The sequence below is a fragment of the Glycine soja genome, chromosome 1, assembly GCF_004193775.1.
Source record: "Glycine soja cultivar W05 chromosome 1, ASM419377v2, whole genome shotgun sequence".
NCBI lineage: Eukaryota > Viridiplantae > Streptophyta > Magnoliopsida > Fabales > Fabaceae > Glycine > Glycine soja.
The window spans coordinates 2617825-2632845 of record NC_041002.1 but is presented as its reverse complement, the minus strand read 5'-3'; the positions used below and the strand labels follow the sequence as shown (position 1 = coordinate 2632845).

The following is a 15021-nucleotide window of genomic DNA, read 5'->3' as shown; positions in this document are numbered from 1 at the left end:
CCATTAGAGCTAATTTAACTGGCTGGGTGGATTGCTTAAAACTAACAACTCATTTGATCGATTTTATCATCCTATCTGAAAGAGAGAAAAAAAGGTGTTCTATAATTTATTTTATTTTGGAGAAAATGCATATTTTCTTATTATAAAAGAACGTGCAATAGTTCTTTCCTTATCTTTAGAAAGAGAGATTGTGATTTTTTTTCACTTAATAAAAATATTTCTCTAGTCTTGATTCTTGAAGTAGAATCAAGCGTGGTAAAAAGAGAGAGAGAGATAAGTAGAATCAAGGGTATTCATAAAATGCTTGTGGAGTGATGGGAGAATCAAAGACAACACTGGAGCTTAACTGGAGAAAATTGGTAAATAGAATTTTCTTTTCTAATACTACTATCATGAAACAATTTCATTGTATTAATAATGACATATATCATAATTATTTTAGTTTCGTTCAATATCACCGAAGCCTAAAACAAATATGCGGATTCCTTTGGCATTTAGGTTACAAAGCGAGTATCCCTTGATTAGTTCAATTCTTGTTTTGGATCAGTCCACTTCGTTAAATGCAATTTTGCTCTTTCAGCCTACAATTTTTAACCAACAAAATACATCAATTAAGATTAGATTATTAAAAGTCAGAACCATTAAGACAAGTAAGAAAAAGAAGAAAAAAAAAACTGACGTTGAGGAGTAGCTAGGATGTTACCTCTTTGTCCCAGTCGCATCGAATTGTAATGAGGCTCAATATTAATGTCTGAGTTGCTGTGCCACCAAAAATCATCCCTGCCCAGATTCCCTTTGTTCAATTTCATTAGCAAATAGTGTCAGAATCATGTCTTAATGCATTTGAAATTCACATTCTAGGCAAAATAACTGCAAATTTTTTTAGATACAAGACAAAGAGGGTAACAAAACATACCATAACTCCTTGATTGAAGACCCAACCCATCAAAATTCCAAGAGGCACCCCAATAATATAGTAGCAACCCAAATTTATGTATGCAACATATGATTGCCACCCTGATCCCACTGCCACCCCTGTTCATATCATCCAAAAGGGAATACATATATAGCATATGGTGGAGTACATATGTGGTCATTTAACATCAAATGTTTGAACATCACTCTAACAATAACACATATTTTTCAATACACTTTTTTAACGTACTTTTTATTATTAATTAGTTAAAATTTATTAAAAATTACAAAATTTTATGAGTTTTACTTCTTATTTAACTAGTCTAACTAAATTTTATAATTTTTCATAAATTTTAACTAATAAAAAAATGTGTTAAAAAGGTGTATTAAAGAGTATGATGTTGATACTACTCATATTTGAAAAATGAAAGCTACTAAAGGGTAAGGTGATACCCGAGAGAACTGGTTGAACACTGTTGAGCAGAATTGTGAAGGCTAATAGAAGAGAAAGGTTGTTTACTTCATCAAGGACAGCTTTGCTATTAGAGAATATGTAGCCGAATTTATCGTGCAATATCAAAATCAACATCCAGAAGAAAAGTCCTATTATAACCGATGTCACCACAGATACCATAGTAGCAAACTTGGCTCCTTTTCCGTTCCCAGCTCCTAGCTCGTTTGCAACCCTCACTCTGCAGATTAATGCATGTTTAGTAACAACTTTAGTATTTGTATTTGTACCTTTTCAAGTTCTTATAACATTATAAATTAAAAAAAATGTTTTATTAGTTGCTATTTTTTTCTTTTACTAGTAGTACTATTCATTAATTATATCTCACTTTTTTCATCTTTTCTCTCCCCTTAGGTTATGGCAAATAGGGCATCCCTTGCTCTATCCATGCATCTTGAGAGTTAGTGATTAGTTAAATTAATGATCATCGTTTATCATTTCATGGGAGTTAAACCACAATCATTAAAGTAAACAGCGCACTACAACTGAAGCAGTTAATTAAAGATGGTCTAATGTGATTTGAAAAAAAAGAAGAAAAAAGAGTGCAGTATTCTTGAATTGCTATTTTTAATTCTTTGAAAGTAACTCTAGGTCCATCAATTAACTGCCTCCACTCACTAGTACTTTAGAGGAATAATGAATGAGAATTAAAATATTCACAAAAATGGCATTTGTAAAAGCAAGGCCGTGGATAGCAATTGTAGGACACTTTTGTGATCAAACAATTTTCTAGTTTTCCGATAGATAATTGTAGAATCATCCAACATATGGCAACTGGAGCAACGTGGTCACAGGCTCCATATGGAGCAATCAAGACTCTGTATACAGAGGTTGTCGCTATCTCATCTAGGACCATGTCAAATATTTAATTAATATTAAAAATTCTTAGGGAAAGAAGGATTAATTAAAAACTAAGGAAATCAAACTAGCAAGGAATATTTGTGAGATTGCGTTCCATGATGCATGACTAATACTTTATTACTACAGTCTAGACTCTATATACATCCAAATTTATAGATCACCACCATACATATACAAGATCCCTCTTTCCAGCTCGACGACAAACAGTAATAGCTTCACCTATAAAAATAATGCACGAGTTTGACTTGACTAGGACCAAATATTTTTTAATAGCTAGCAACCACATGTATTTGTTTTCTTAATTATTTGTTTCTTGTTATCCATATTAATTTGGTGGTGAATGATGATTGAGGATTAAAGGACCACGTCGTGTTTATTTGTGTGACTTCACAATGTACGAAAGTCTCAATCACCACAACAATTTAATCAAAGGTTATATATTTTATGATAGAGAATCATTGTTGTGTCGTGTTATTCTATCCTATGACTTATGTGCTATTACACGGTTTAATAATTCACCATGTTTTGAGCTCAGCCATATGTTTGATGGGTTCCCTAGAGTTCATGAACTAACCACGTTCTCATCTCGCCGTACATTTTTTATCAATTATATTTATGAATTATGATTGATTAAGGTTATGGCGTGGCCTCCATTTTTGACTTATACAACAAACTAAAGAGTGAGCAAAGTAGAAAAGAGGGAGAAAGAAGGAAAATATCAAGTTAACAATAGATAAATTACCCTGTTGCAGCAAAAAAAGCCAGAGGAATCATCAGCTCCAAACTATTGATGGTCATACTGTCAAATAAAACTATTGATGGTCATTCATTTTACAAAATATTGTAAAATCTCATTCATTACACTATTAATGTCAGTAAAAGAAATAATTGAAAAAGGATTAAACAAATGACATTTAGAAAATCAAACATTAAATTAAAAGTTTTATAAGATCAAAAAAGTAAAATAAAAGACACTAATTAATCATGTTAGGCATAAAGTGAAAATTTCGTTTACTCATTAAACTAAATTACCATATGGATAATGCATCCACAGCGATCTCCGCGTTCTCAAGATTCCCGGTCATTACAATCAGAATTTTGTAATACCAATTCTCCAAGCTGCAAAAGCAAAATTCAAAACTCCCATGAATTAACAACACATGTTATATGCAACACGGGAAATTATTAAGTACAACAAAGTATTAGTATTATTTTTATTTTCTCATGAATTATAAAATTTAACCACGTGGTAGTTGGGGAATAGGAGTTGAGAACATATAATAATTTCTTGTGTATCATAGAACACACCTAACATTGACAAGAATAATTGACAAACAAAAAAAAAAAAAGCACTCACAGTAATAAAAACTTTGAGATAACACGTTTGAGGGTAACGATAATGAGATGATCAGTCAAAATTAATTATAAAACTACACATAACTACTTTGAAAAAATCATAATAAAAAAGTGATTTTGAGATAGTGATTATGATTTTGAAGAGTATTCAAAAAGATTATAAGATAGAGATTACCATAGCATGACTCCAGCAGCAGCAGAGAGTTTCAGAAACTCCCAAAGACCAGAAAACGCTTCAACAGAGAAACCACTCCAAGTGTGAGGGCACCCACCCCAAACAACGTAGCCAAAAAGCCCCAAAGTGAGGACCCACCAAGAGAAGTTAATAGTAGCAGCAGCACCAACAACACCAAACTGAAGCTTGAACACGAACAACCAACTTACAAACACATGCACCACGAGCGCCACCAGAGACACCCACGCTATGGGCGCGGTCTTCAGCTGGCACTGCAAGAACCTCTGCAGAGGGAACTGAAACGCAAAGGCAAAGTGCACCGGTATCATCCAGATCGACACCGCGCCGGATAGCTCCGCCAACTCCTCCGGCTGCCCCAACAACTTCAACACCGGCGAGGCAAACAAGTACAAAGGCAAAAGAAAGATGCAACATATGAAAAGAACGATCCATGAACGCTGCATGTAAACGCCTAACATGTAGTACTTCTTCGCTCCAAAAGCTTGCCCGCATAGCGTTTCTAAAGCGCTTGCCATACCCAACTGATTAAAAGATAAATGCGAGTTAGTATTAACATTTAACGACTAGAAATTTCAATTCTAATCGGAGAACAACATTAAATTAAAATACATGTTATTGTACTGGGCAATCTTCAACCTAGCTAAATAGTTTTCGATATTGTTCTAATTAGAGAACATGGCTAAAAACACATTATGTAACTGTGTCTAAATTTTGTGCTAAGTGGGATTAATAGTATTATATATTATACCAAGAGGCCGAAGTCGAAGCCAACGACGACATTATTGGCAATGGAGATGGCAGCGAGTTCGAGGTCACCAAGGTGGCCTGCAAAGGCTTGTGTTATGACTAACATGGAGTAGGATGCAATACGGCTGAAAATTGAAGGGCCTACTATGTGCCAAAGCCTCTTTGACTCAAGCCAAAACCTTCGTGGGAAACTTTGGTCTTGTTCTCTTTCATCTGTTAAAGGGTGAGCTTCTAATAGTGGAAGCTTTGCTTCTACTAAAGGTGAATCCTCTTTGCTTGGCATCTCGGAGTCGCTAGCTAGCAATATGTGGTGCTGGTGAGGCTAGAGCTTCTGGGTGTTCTGAAAAGTGTGAAGGAAACAAATTTAAAGAAAGGAAGAGGAGTGATCACGAGAGAGGTTCAAAAGTACAGGCTTTTAAAGCAGATGTGGCATGGTCTGGTTTCTTTCAAATGAACAAACAAAAAAAGGTATGACATGCACAATAAAATTCATATCTTTCTTTTCTTTCAGTTTTCTTTTCTGTTAAAAATTCATGATATTTTTACTCACTTTCTTTTTTAAATCAAACATGTCATAAGTGTTGAAAATGATATGTAGGTTAAACCATTTGAAAACAAAATATACGTACGCTACAGTAGCTATAGAAATTATACTCCATTCTTACAGTTAAAAGTATGGGTGAATGCGAGACTAGTCGGGGCAAATTATTTTAAAATAATTATTTAAAAATATATATTTTTAGAATAAATAATACAAGATACCAAATCAAAATAGAATGACTTGAAATTGAGACGAAAAATTGGAAGAGTTGAATTGAAAGGAAAAGTAAAAACAACTTGAAATTGAAAAAAGAAAGGGATTGAAAAAATAACAAAACATCACCTCTTAGCCTTTGGAGTTCATTGCCCTCCCTTCTCTGTGCTATCATTCTTACCAGATCCACCACCAGAGACCACCCTCATTAACCTCCGTCAGTCACAATTGTTTAAAAAGTAAAAAGTTGTAATTTTTTATATAAAAATAATATATATAGGACATTAGATTAGATCAAGACAACCCGATGCATAATTCAATCTCATCTCCAAAATATATGAAAACTAAGTTCTAAAATTCAAACCCATTAAAATTAGCATTGGACCAGGCCGAAAGTTAATGGGCTTGGGCAGGTTACGCACACACCTATGACAAGGTGTCATGATTGCTATCAATTTTTTTTTAATTTTTTTAATTTCTTAAATTACCTGTTTATTAAAAAAAAATAACTATGATTCGTGTCATTTTTTATTAAAAGTTTTCATACCAAAGAGCAACGCTGTAAAATAACAAAATGTTCAAAATTATACGTCATATGCATATATAAATAATTATTTAGTATTTAATCTCAAAAATAAATATATAAATACCATTTTTAACCTTTACTTTAATATGAATTTATCTTCCTATGATTTTAAATGTGTTTTAAAGATTTATAATTTTTTTAATTTTATTTATTTTAATAACTTAATATCATATGTACCATTTCAAAAAAATTGAAAAAAAAAACTAATTTACAAACAAAAGTTCAAACCCTTTCTTAGCAGTTAGCACTATACCAATTACCAAACATAACTTTGAGGAATCGGAAGGCGACTTTTTTTTGTTGAAATACAAGTGATATAATGAAGAGACATTTTCCATATTATTGGATAGGGCACCAATAATATGCGTCTTGGTTTTTAATAAAGACCTACAAAATGAATTTATGTGTTATTTGTATGCCTAAAATGCAAACAGATTTACCTAATCACATGCTAATCAATTAACCCTTGTGTATTATGGAATTTTCTAAAAATATTTATCCACCAATTAAAATTTTAATAACGTTAATCACTAATAAGTTACAACATAGTTGGTAGATGATTGAATTCTTTAAGCATCTCAACAAGGGTTTGATACTCTGATTGTGCCTATGGAGAAAACTTTGTTATAAGAGATAAAACTTACTTCGATGATTTCTACACCTCGAGCGTTAGTCTCATGACTTTCGGCTATGGAAATATCTTACTTCCAGCAAAAAAAAATAATAATAATAATAATAACATTAGTAAAATTGTACTTGCATTCAGGAGAAAGATATGTATTAACTTCATATCATCGATCATTCATACCAACAACTTCAAAAACAAGTACTTGGTACACCCATTCTCCTTCTTTACTTATCCATTCCTTTTTTTAATTTGTTTTCCAAAAAATATACTCTCCTGTTTACTTAGATAATGGGAGTGAATAAGCAAACAAGAGAGTGGATATAGCAAGTTCCTTTACCTGGTTGATAAAGGCTTGCCCCTGTCGGGCCCAAAATTGTGTGCATGTAACTATTTTGAAGCTATGCTAAAATAGGTTATCATTCAACAAAGAAATATAATACGGACACTAATGTTGAAAGACAACAAGGCATGTGAGAGAAGAAAATTCTAATAAGTTTAGGCTTCAATTGTTTTCAGGGTTGGGACTTTGTTTGTCCACAATGGACATTGATTTAAGGAGTGTTTGATGGGAGAATCTAAGTTTTGACAAAATTATTTAACTTTTATCTTATTATAATTAAATATTTTTGTCAAAAATGAGTTAGTTAAAATTATTTTGGATTCACTTCTTATTTAACTATCGTGAAAATCATGTATTTTGAAGAACGTTAGATCGAGTTATGAAGTTAAGAGATAAAATGAGTGAGTTTGAGTTGAAGAGAAAGAAGGTTAAGTGAAAATTAGCCAGGATTTTGAGTGATTTCAGGTAAATATGGTTTGAATTTTTTAAGGAATTTATATAATTTATTAAAATCATTAAAGTACAATTGATTTTCCTCCTCTCTCTTTTTTTTTGGCTAGGGTTGGACATATACATGGAGAAGTAAATATCATGAGTTGATTCAAATTTTGATACCAACTGGAGTAAGTTTGCCTTTTGATTAAACCATATCATATCTTACCATTTTCAGTGTAATTTCTACATTAACAAAGTGTGATATGTATAATTGTTTTTTTAGGCCACTTAAGATGAGTGAAAGAAAAAATGGTAATTTTTTTGTGTGGTGAGCAATATTAAGTGTATCTCTACTATAAAACAGTCATTAGTAACACATGTATTTATTATAAGAAAAAATAATATTATATTTTTAGGTAGAATTAGGATAAATATCCATTTTTGTCTTTAAATTTGTTAGACACTAACATTTAAGTCCGTGAAAGATTAAAATATTATCTTTAAATATGTTATCAAGTGTTATTCATATGGTTGTCATGTGTTCAAATAGTCATATTTACGTGATACTTTTGATGATAATATAACATATGATGGTTGTAAGTGTCATTCATGTTCTTGTCAAAAAATCTACTTTTAAATTTAATCATTAATTTTAATAACTTGTTGATATTTTGATTTTGAACTCAATTTGAGACATGATTTTAAGTCTGTGTTTTGCTAATTCAAACTATAAAACTTGTATTATTAAATTCACTTATACAAAAACTATCAAACCAACCATCATTTGAATGAAAAAGGGGCCATGATGGTGAAAACCACATGAAAAGTAGAATATTATGAGTAACTAAATTTTTTTTATTAGATTTTTCAAATTTTAGATTGCTTATTGGATTTACTTTTCACTTTATTTTTATTATGTTTATATTCATTTTTCAATTCAAATATCATTTGAGTTTTATAATCTTCATGCACGTGAATTTAATGGGATAAGATTTATGTCTCAAGTTAATTATGATAGGATTTAAAATCGTGTTCCAAAATAGAAAAAAGTCATTTATTTTAGAATGATCAGTTTTGACATTTCGAATAGTAAACTGCTGTCATTCAAGAGTTACAAAGTTAGTTAAATATGTTGTACAGGTTAAAAGGAATGCTTCGGATTCTTGGAGATGGAGAAACAAAAATTCTGGTATGCATTCCACGAGGTCGGCATACGAGGTGTTGACATATATATAATGATGAAGTTGACCTTGTCAATCAATTCTACCCTCTGTGGTGGCGTTTGAAGATCTCCAATAAAGTAGCTTTCATGATTTTGAGGGATACTATTATGACTAGAAGCATTGATCAACAAAACCAAGAACCAGGAACCTGCATAACCAAGCAAGGATGCAAAACCAAATAATGGCCAAAAAGGGAAATCAACAAACCCCACTACCTTAAGGATTTTGTTTAGCAAATTAGGAAGTAATGGCTGAGCTTGTAGCTGAATAGTGGCACTCTAGATGCTTTGTCGGTTGAATATTCCATTCCGTTAAGAATTGTCCCCTTTGATTTTGTCATTGTTTTCCTTCAAGGCACATAATGCCAAATCCGTTAGAGATTTGTTAGCTGCATTTCTATATATATAGGAATGATGTATTCTAATGGATAAGCATAAATAAAATCTCTTTTCCTCACCTGATTCTGGAGGTTCCTAGGCCTCGAATGCTAGGATTTATTTTCAACTCATAACAACTTTGGTGCTTTCATTAAAAGGCTCACCATGGCTGAATCAACTCGGTCCAAATCCAATTGGGATCGCCTTGAAGAAGTCATAGTCAAATTGGCCTCTAACCAGATCCACGTTATTGAGAAACTTGATGACCTTATGCATCCCGTCACTATCCTCGAAAACACTTCACCCCTAGTAGCCTCACCTTTCTCGTCCTCAGCCATACCTACACCACCTACCCACTTAACCAATCCACCAAAAATGAAACTAGATGTCCCACGATTCGACGGCTTAGGCCCTTCTGGTTGGGTTTTCAAAATTATACAATTCTTTGAATACTATTCCACCCCTAAATCAGAGCGTCTCACCATCGCATCCTTTTATATAGAGGGTCCGGCCTTAGCCTGATTTTAGTGGATGATGCGTAGCCATCAGCTCACCACCTGGACGAGCTTCCTGCAGGTAATCGAGGCCCATTTCGCGCATTCCCCGTACGAGGACCCAACTGGAATTCTCTTCAAATTAACACAAAAAGGCACAATTAGTGATTACCTGACTCAATTTGAAACTCTAGCCAACCGTATTGTCGGACTGTCGTCACCTTTCCTCCTAAGTTATTTTGTCTCGGGACTGGACCTTGACATTCGACGCAAGGTGCAGGCTCTTCAGCCTCTCACCTTGGTTCACGCCGCCAGTTTGGCCTGCCTTCAAGAAGAAACACTTGCAGAACATCGCTGTGGCTCTCGCGGTAGGACTTTCAATGGACCCAGTTTCTCTTCACTGTGACCCCCTTCTACCACTCTCTCACCCCCAAACCTACCATTATTACCATCTCCAGCAAAACCCCCCTCCCTAACCCTTAAAGAAATTCACCCCAGCGGAAAAGGCGAGTCGGCTAGAGTAAGGGCTCTGCTTTAACTGTGATGAGAAATTCACTAGGGGGCATTGTTGCGCCTCTCGGTTCTTCCTTCTCATCGCAGATGAAAAACAGGAAGATGACGTTGCGGACCCTAAAATAGCATTTTCAGCCCCAAGAAATTAGTTGACCCATCGTGATACTATACTCATCAGCTTGGCGAAGAAATTAACTAAGGCCCAACAGAGGATGAAGCAGATTGTAGATAAGCAGCAACGGGACGTGAAATGTGAAGAAGGGGACTGCGTATTAGTCAAATTAAGACCGTGTCGTCAATCGTCTGCAACAGGTAGTCCTTATTCCAAATTAGCTAAGAGGTTTTATGGGCCATTTGAAATCACCAAGAAGATAGGACCAGTTGCCTACAAACTTGATCTGTCGACAACATCGCGGATTCATCCAGTGTTTCACTATTCCCTACTCAAACCTTATCTCCCACCCACGGTATCGATGGAGGTCCCAATCGATCTACCAGCTTCAGCTGAAGATAATCAACCCATCATAACCTCACTCATGATACTGGATACAAAATGGCAAACTTTTGACAATGGCAGACAATTACTAGTGCTTGTTCAGTGGACGGGAATACTTCCTGAAGACACCTCCTGGGAGCAGTGGGAGATTCTAAAGGCATAATGTAACCTTGAGGACAAGGTTGTTTTGGAAGCCCATGGGGATGTTATGACTAGAAGCAATGATCAACGGAACCAGGAACCAGGAACCAGGAAATGCAGAACCAAGCAAGGATGCAAAACCAAATAATGAAGACAATCGAAGGCCAAAAAGGAAAATCAACAAACCCCACTACCTTAAGGATTTTGTTTAGCAAATCAGGAAGTAGTGGCTGAGCTGGCAGCTGAGTAGTGGCACTCTAGATGATTTGTCGATTGAATATTCCATTCCGTTAAGAATTGTCCCCCTTGATTTTATAATTGTTTTCCTCCAAGGCACATAATGCCAAAATCCGTTATAAATTTGTTAGCAGAATTTCTATATGTATAGGAATTATGTATTCTAATGGATAAGCAGAAATAAAATCTCTTTTCCTCACTTGATTCTGGAGGTTTCTAGGCCTCGAATGTTAGGATTTATTTTCAGCTCATAATAGCTACCGTCAAAGAATAACTTGAAGAAGCCCAAAACACATTGAAACCCACCAAAACTCAGAGAAGGGTAGACGGTGATCAAACCAAGCTTTGATTAATTTCTTGCCAAGACACTCACACGCCGAAGGGGAAACAAGAGTAGAACCAGTTGCTCCAATAGTGATATTGAAGACCAAGAAGCCACGTGGATGAAATTGGCTTTCAATTCCTTGTTATTTATCTCAACAATTGCTGATCATTTTATTGGATGGACAAGAGATGGATTTCATGTAATTAAAAACTTGGTTTTGGTCTGCACTCAAGAGAGATGGAGTACACAGATGATATTGAAGATGAAGGACTGAATTGCAAAATGCAAATTAAGGTGAAGAACTGAAATGTAAAATAATCATGAAAAATATTTACTAAAATTTGGGATTCGAATAATATATTTGTGTATAACAAAATTTAAAATTAAATATAATCAAATAACCTACAATAATGGATTTGGTTCCTCCAGAGTACTTATTAGAAGAATCCAATATAAGAGAGATAGTCTTAGACTCATTTAAATGAATTTTTCTTAAATGTTGTTCGATTATTTTTCTTTTGATTAAGGTTGACCATACAATAAGAAAGATTTATCTTGTATTATGTGAAATAGAAATATGTGAAGTCGAAAATGATAAATTTAATTTAATATGTGAATAGGCTATTTGATATTCTCGAATATGTTAATTCGAACAAAAGTAATCAAGAATCATAAATCGAACGCTTAGAGTAATAGTTACTAAACACTTGCTGATTATTCAAAATGAGAAAAGGCACGAAACAAGTGGCAGAATTCGAAAGAATCAGTTTGTGTTCAAATATACGTGTCATGATGAGCTCCAAAAATCAGCTATTTATATCTCCCATAAATAAGTACAAATATACTGTGTTTATTTTATTACGAACATTTGCATATACTTTCTGTCCACCAAATAATGTCGCTCTCTATGGTTCTACGGTTCAATGGAAAAATATATATTCTTGTCCACTTATAATTCTCATCTTTATTCTACTTTTTATAACTTATTCTCCTTTCGATAACATCTTGTAACTCTTTCTTCTGCCTATAACTCATTATTTATTGCTTTCGGGGAATGACTGATTATATTCTCATTTGATTATAATTATATTCATATAATTGCAAATATTAATAGTTCGAGTGTTATTTATGTTTGCTTGCATTCGTACGAATCATATATTTTAACCCAAATATTCATTGTGTACTCAATATAAAATTTGTTCTTGTGACAAGTTTCTAAAAATATACATTTTTATAAATTGAAAATAATAAGATTGCTAGTTTGAAAATAAATAATCCTAAAAGTATTTTAGTTTAGTGTACTTAGTCCTGAAATTAAACTCTTATTCATTGATTTAAAAATAGTTGAAACTAATATCAAATTTTTCTATCAACAAATAGGCACATGAGATCTGTGTGAGACTCACTACTAAATCCTTCTGTAAATGGTGAGGATAATTTTAATACGATAACAACAGGTAAAACATATGGACCATGTATATTTACAAACAAAGCTTGTCCATATTAAAGCCACCCGTATTTGATAAGCATCGTACAAAAAGGAAAGATCGAGAAGCTAGAATATATAGTTAAAATACGAAAAAGAAAAAAAAAATTATATACATTGGTCGGACAGGAGAAAATGGACAACACTTCTTTGGATATAAATTTAAAAGAGTTTGAGATTTTTTTCTGCTACAAAAAGTTTTATATTTTTAGTATAAAGACCTATAGACAAATTCTTTTAACTGGTATTCAGACATACCCTTTTTTTAAGTCGGCCTCAAATTGTTTGTTTATTGTTTTTGGGTTAATTACTCATTTTCCTGTACTTGCACAATTTTTACAATTTAAACTCTACGTTTAAAACTATTTATTTTAGTTTCTACATGTTTTAACTTGTTTCAGTATACTTTTTTATTTTATTTTTTTTCTGTAATTTTGGACAGTAGAGACTAAATCGGTTCAAAAATAGTATGAAACTAATAACTTTTTAGGCATAAAGACTGAAATATAAAGATTATGTAAGTATATGAATCAAACGAGTAGTTAATCCTTTTGATAGTATTTATTCTACGAGCATATTTCTATTTTTCTAATAATGTGTCTCTTAATTTCATGAATAGAACACTAGAAGAAAATAGAAGAGAATATGAAAACATTTCTCATCAGCCATTTTTTGTTGTTTTTAAAACATTTGTTTTAGAAATAATTTTAAAAACTTAATAGATTTTAGATGGGAACTTAATTGCTAAGCAGTGCGAAATTATTTTAGAAAACAATTTTTAAAACAAAAAAATTGAGAATGATATGAAACAAGCCCTTAAACATCTACCCCAGAAAATTATATGCTAAACCACATCGATCTAACACACTAGTAAAGTTAAGGGTTAGCAGTTTAACCAATTGCTAACCAGATCCAACTTGCATGCAATAATACAAATTTCTTGTTGGAAGCATCTATCTGGCTACTGGCTAGTACGTGCTTGCCACTTTCACATAAATATATTATAATTGGGAAAATTCTTCTTATAGCAGGTCAATTTTCTACGGAATTGATCGGGAACTAAACTAACATTGAAAGGAAAAGACGAGGAAAGCCACCTTCTCTACTCGATAAAGAAGCCGGACATTGAGACAAGCCACTTTCATCATCAATAGCTTCACATGGAAAAGATGATGGCATTCTAATTTTAAGGAAAATGTTTTTTCCAACACAAAAATAGACAAAATCTGTCCTTTTAACCCGTAGAGTTTCTCACGTATATATAGGAAGATAATAAACAATAAGAAGTAAACATAATGTGATATATAATCTTTTTTTTAAATAGCGGAAGGAGAAATTCTAACCATGGATTTTCTAAAACTTTTTAAATATGTTATTTAATATTGCTTAAAATTCATTAGAAATCACCAATATTTTTTAATTTTATTTTTTATTTAATTATCTTCTAATTTTGTATTATAATTTTGACTTAAATATATTTTTTCTTATAATTTTTTTTTGCTTTTCGTCTTGCAAATCTTTTTAGTGCTTACAAACTATCTTCATTTTATTTTTAGTCCTTAAATGACTTTAGATATTACTTTGAGTTGTGAAAAATATTATATAAAATGTCATATTGACAAAAATTAAAATAAATATAATTTACAAGGATTAAAAATAAAAAATAATTTTGTAAGAATGAAAAACAAAAAACATTAAATTCTAAAGACAAAATATATTTAAACCTATAATTTTTAATATTTTTTAACCAAAATAAGACGTATATTATAAAAAAATGTGTTGCTAAGGCTTCTCAAAATGGAAGTGTTAATTTTAAGAAAAATTATAGCAAAATAGTTTTTTAATACATTCTTTACATATAAATTGAAGATTATAAACTTTTGTAAATCTCACTACTTCTTATTTAATGTGCTTTCCTAATTTTATAATTTTTAATGAATTTTGAATAACATAATATTTATGCTAAAATAATGTGTTGCTAATACTCTCTAATTTTAATTAACAAAACCTTATGAACTACTCCGTTTCTTAGTGTTCTGTTTCGACACATCCAAAGCAAATGGGAGCGAGTACGTCATATGAAAATATAGAGCTATATAGTTTAGTGGCCTATTATTGATATGAAACTTAGCTCAAATTGTAAAAGTGCATATATTTTGATCATGGGTTATTATTAAATAGGCTAATTCTAAAATTAAATAAAAAAAAGTTATACGGAGATGGTTCGCTTAGCTTTTAGTGGGTTGATCGCATCTGATAAAATGTCTGTTTTCCTATATGATGCCAAGAAGTCTTGTGAGTTAAGATTAGGGGTAGAAATAGGTGAGACAATTTTATAAGGATCTACAGTTTAGTTTGGTTAAGGTCTGACTTGACCACCTGTTTATTAAAAAGTTAAAT

General features: G+C 32.4%; 1 protein-coding gene and 1 long non-coding RNA gene across 2 annotated transcripts; one reads left to right on the top strand and one right to left on the bottom strand.

The window, feature by feature from the left end:
- Nucleotides 1-336: 336 nt before the first annotated feature.
- On the bottom strand, nt 337-5045 carry LOC114409493 (protein DETOXIFICATION 27-like). Its single transcript, XM_028372979.1, has 8 exons — nt 4588-5045; nt 3819-4360; nt 3320-3406; nt 3030-3086; nt 1369-1607; nt 917-1035; nt 704-793; nt 337-581 (listed from the first exon to the last, which is right to left on the bottom strand). The coding sequence occupies exons 1-8, from the start codon at nt 4867-4869 to the stop codon at nt 522-524; spliced, it is 1476 nt and encodes a 491-aa protein (XP_028228780.1). The 5' UTR covers nt 4870-5045; the 3' UTR covers nt 337-521.
- Nucleotides 5046-7443: 2398 nt separating this feature from the next.
- Nucleotides 7444-9008, top strand: LOC114400358. The gene is made up of 2 exons (XR_003663938.1): nt 7444-7517; nt 8470-9008. It is a non-coding gene; the product is annotated as an uncharacterized LOC114400358 (long non-coding RNA).
- Nucleotides 9009-15021: the final 6013 nt, after the last annotated feature.

Coding starts and splice junctions, on each gene's coding strand:
- LOC114409493 (XM_028372979.1), bottom strand. CDS start 4,869: ATGCCAAGCAAAGAGGATTCACCTTTAGTAGAAGCAAAGCTTCCACTA. Junction 3,407..3,818: donor GCTGCTGGAGTCATGCTATG/GTAATCTCTATC, acceptor TTGCTTTTGCAG/CTTGGAGAATTGGTATTACA. Junction 3,087..3,319: donor GTGGATGCATTATCCATATG/GTAATTTAGTTT, acceptor TTTATTTGACAG/TATGACCATCAATAGTTTGG.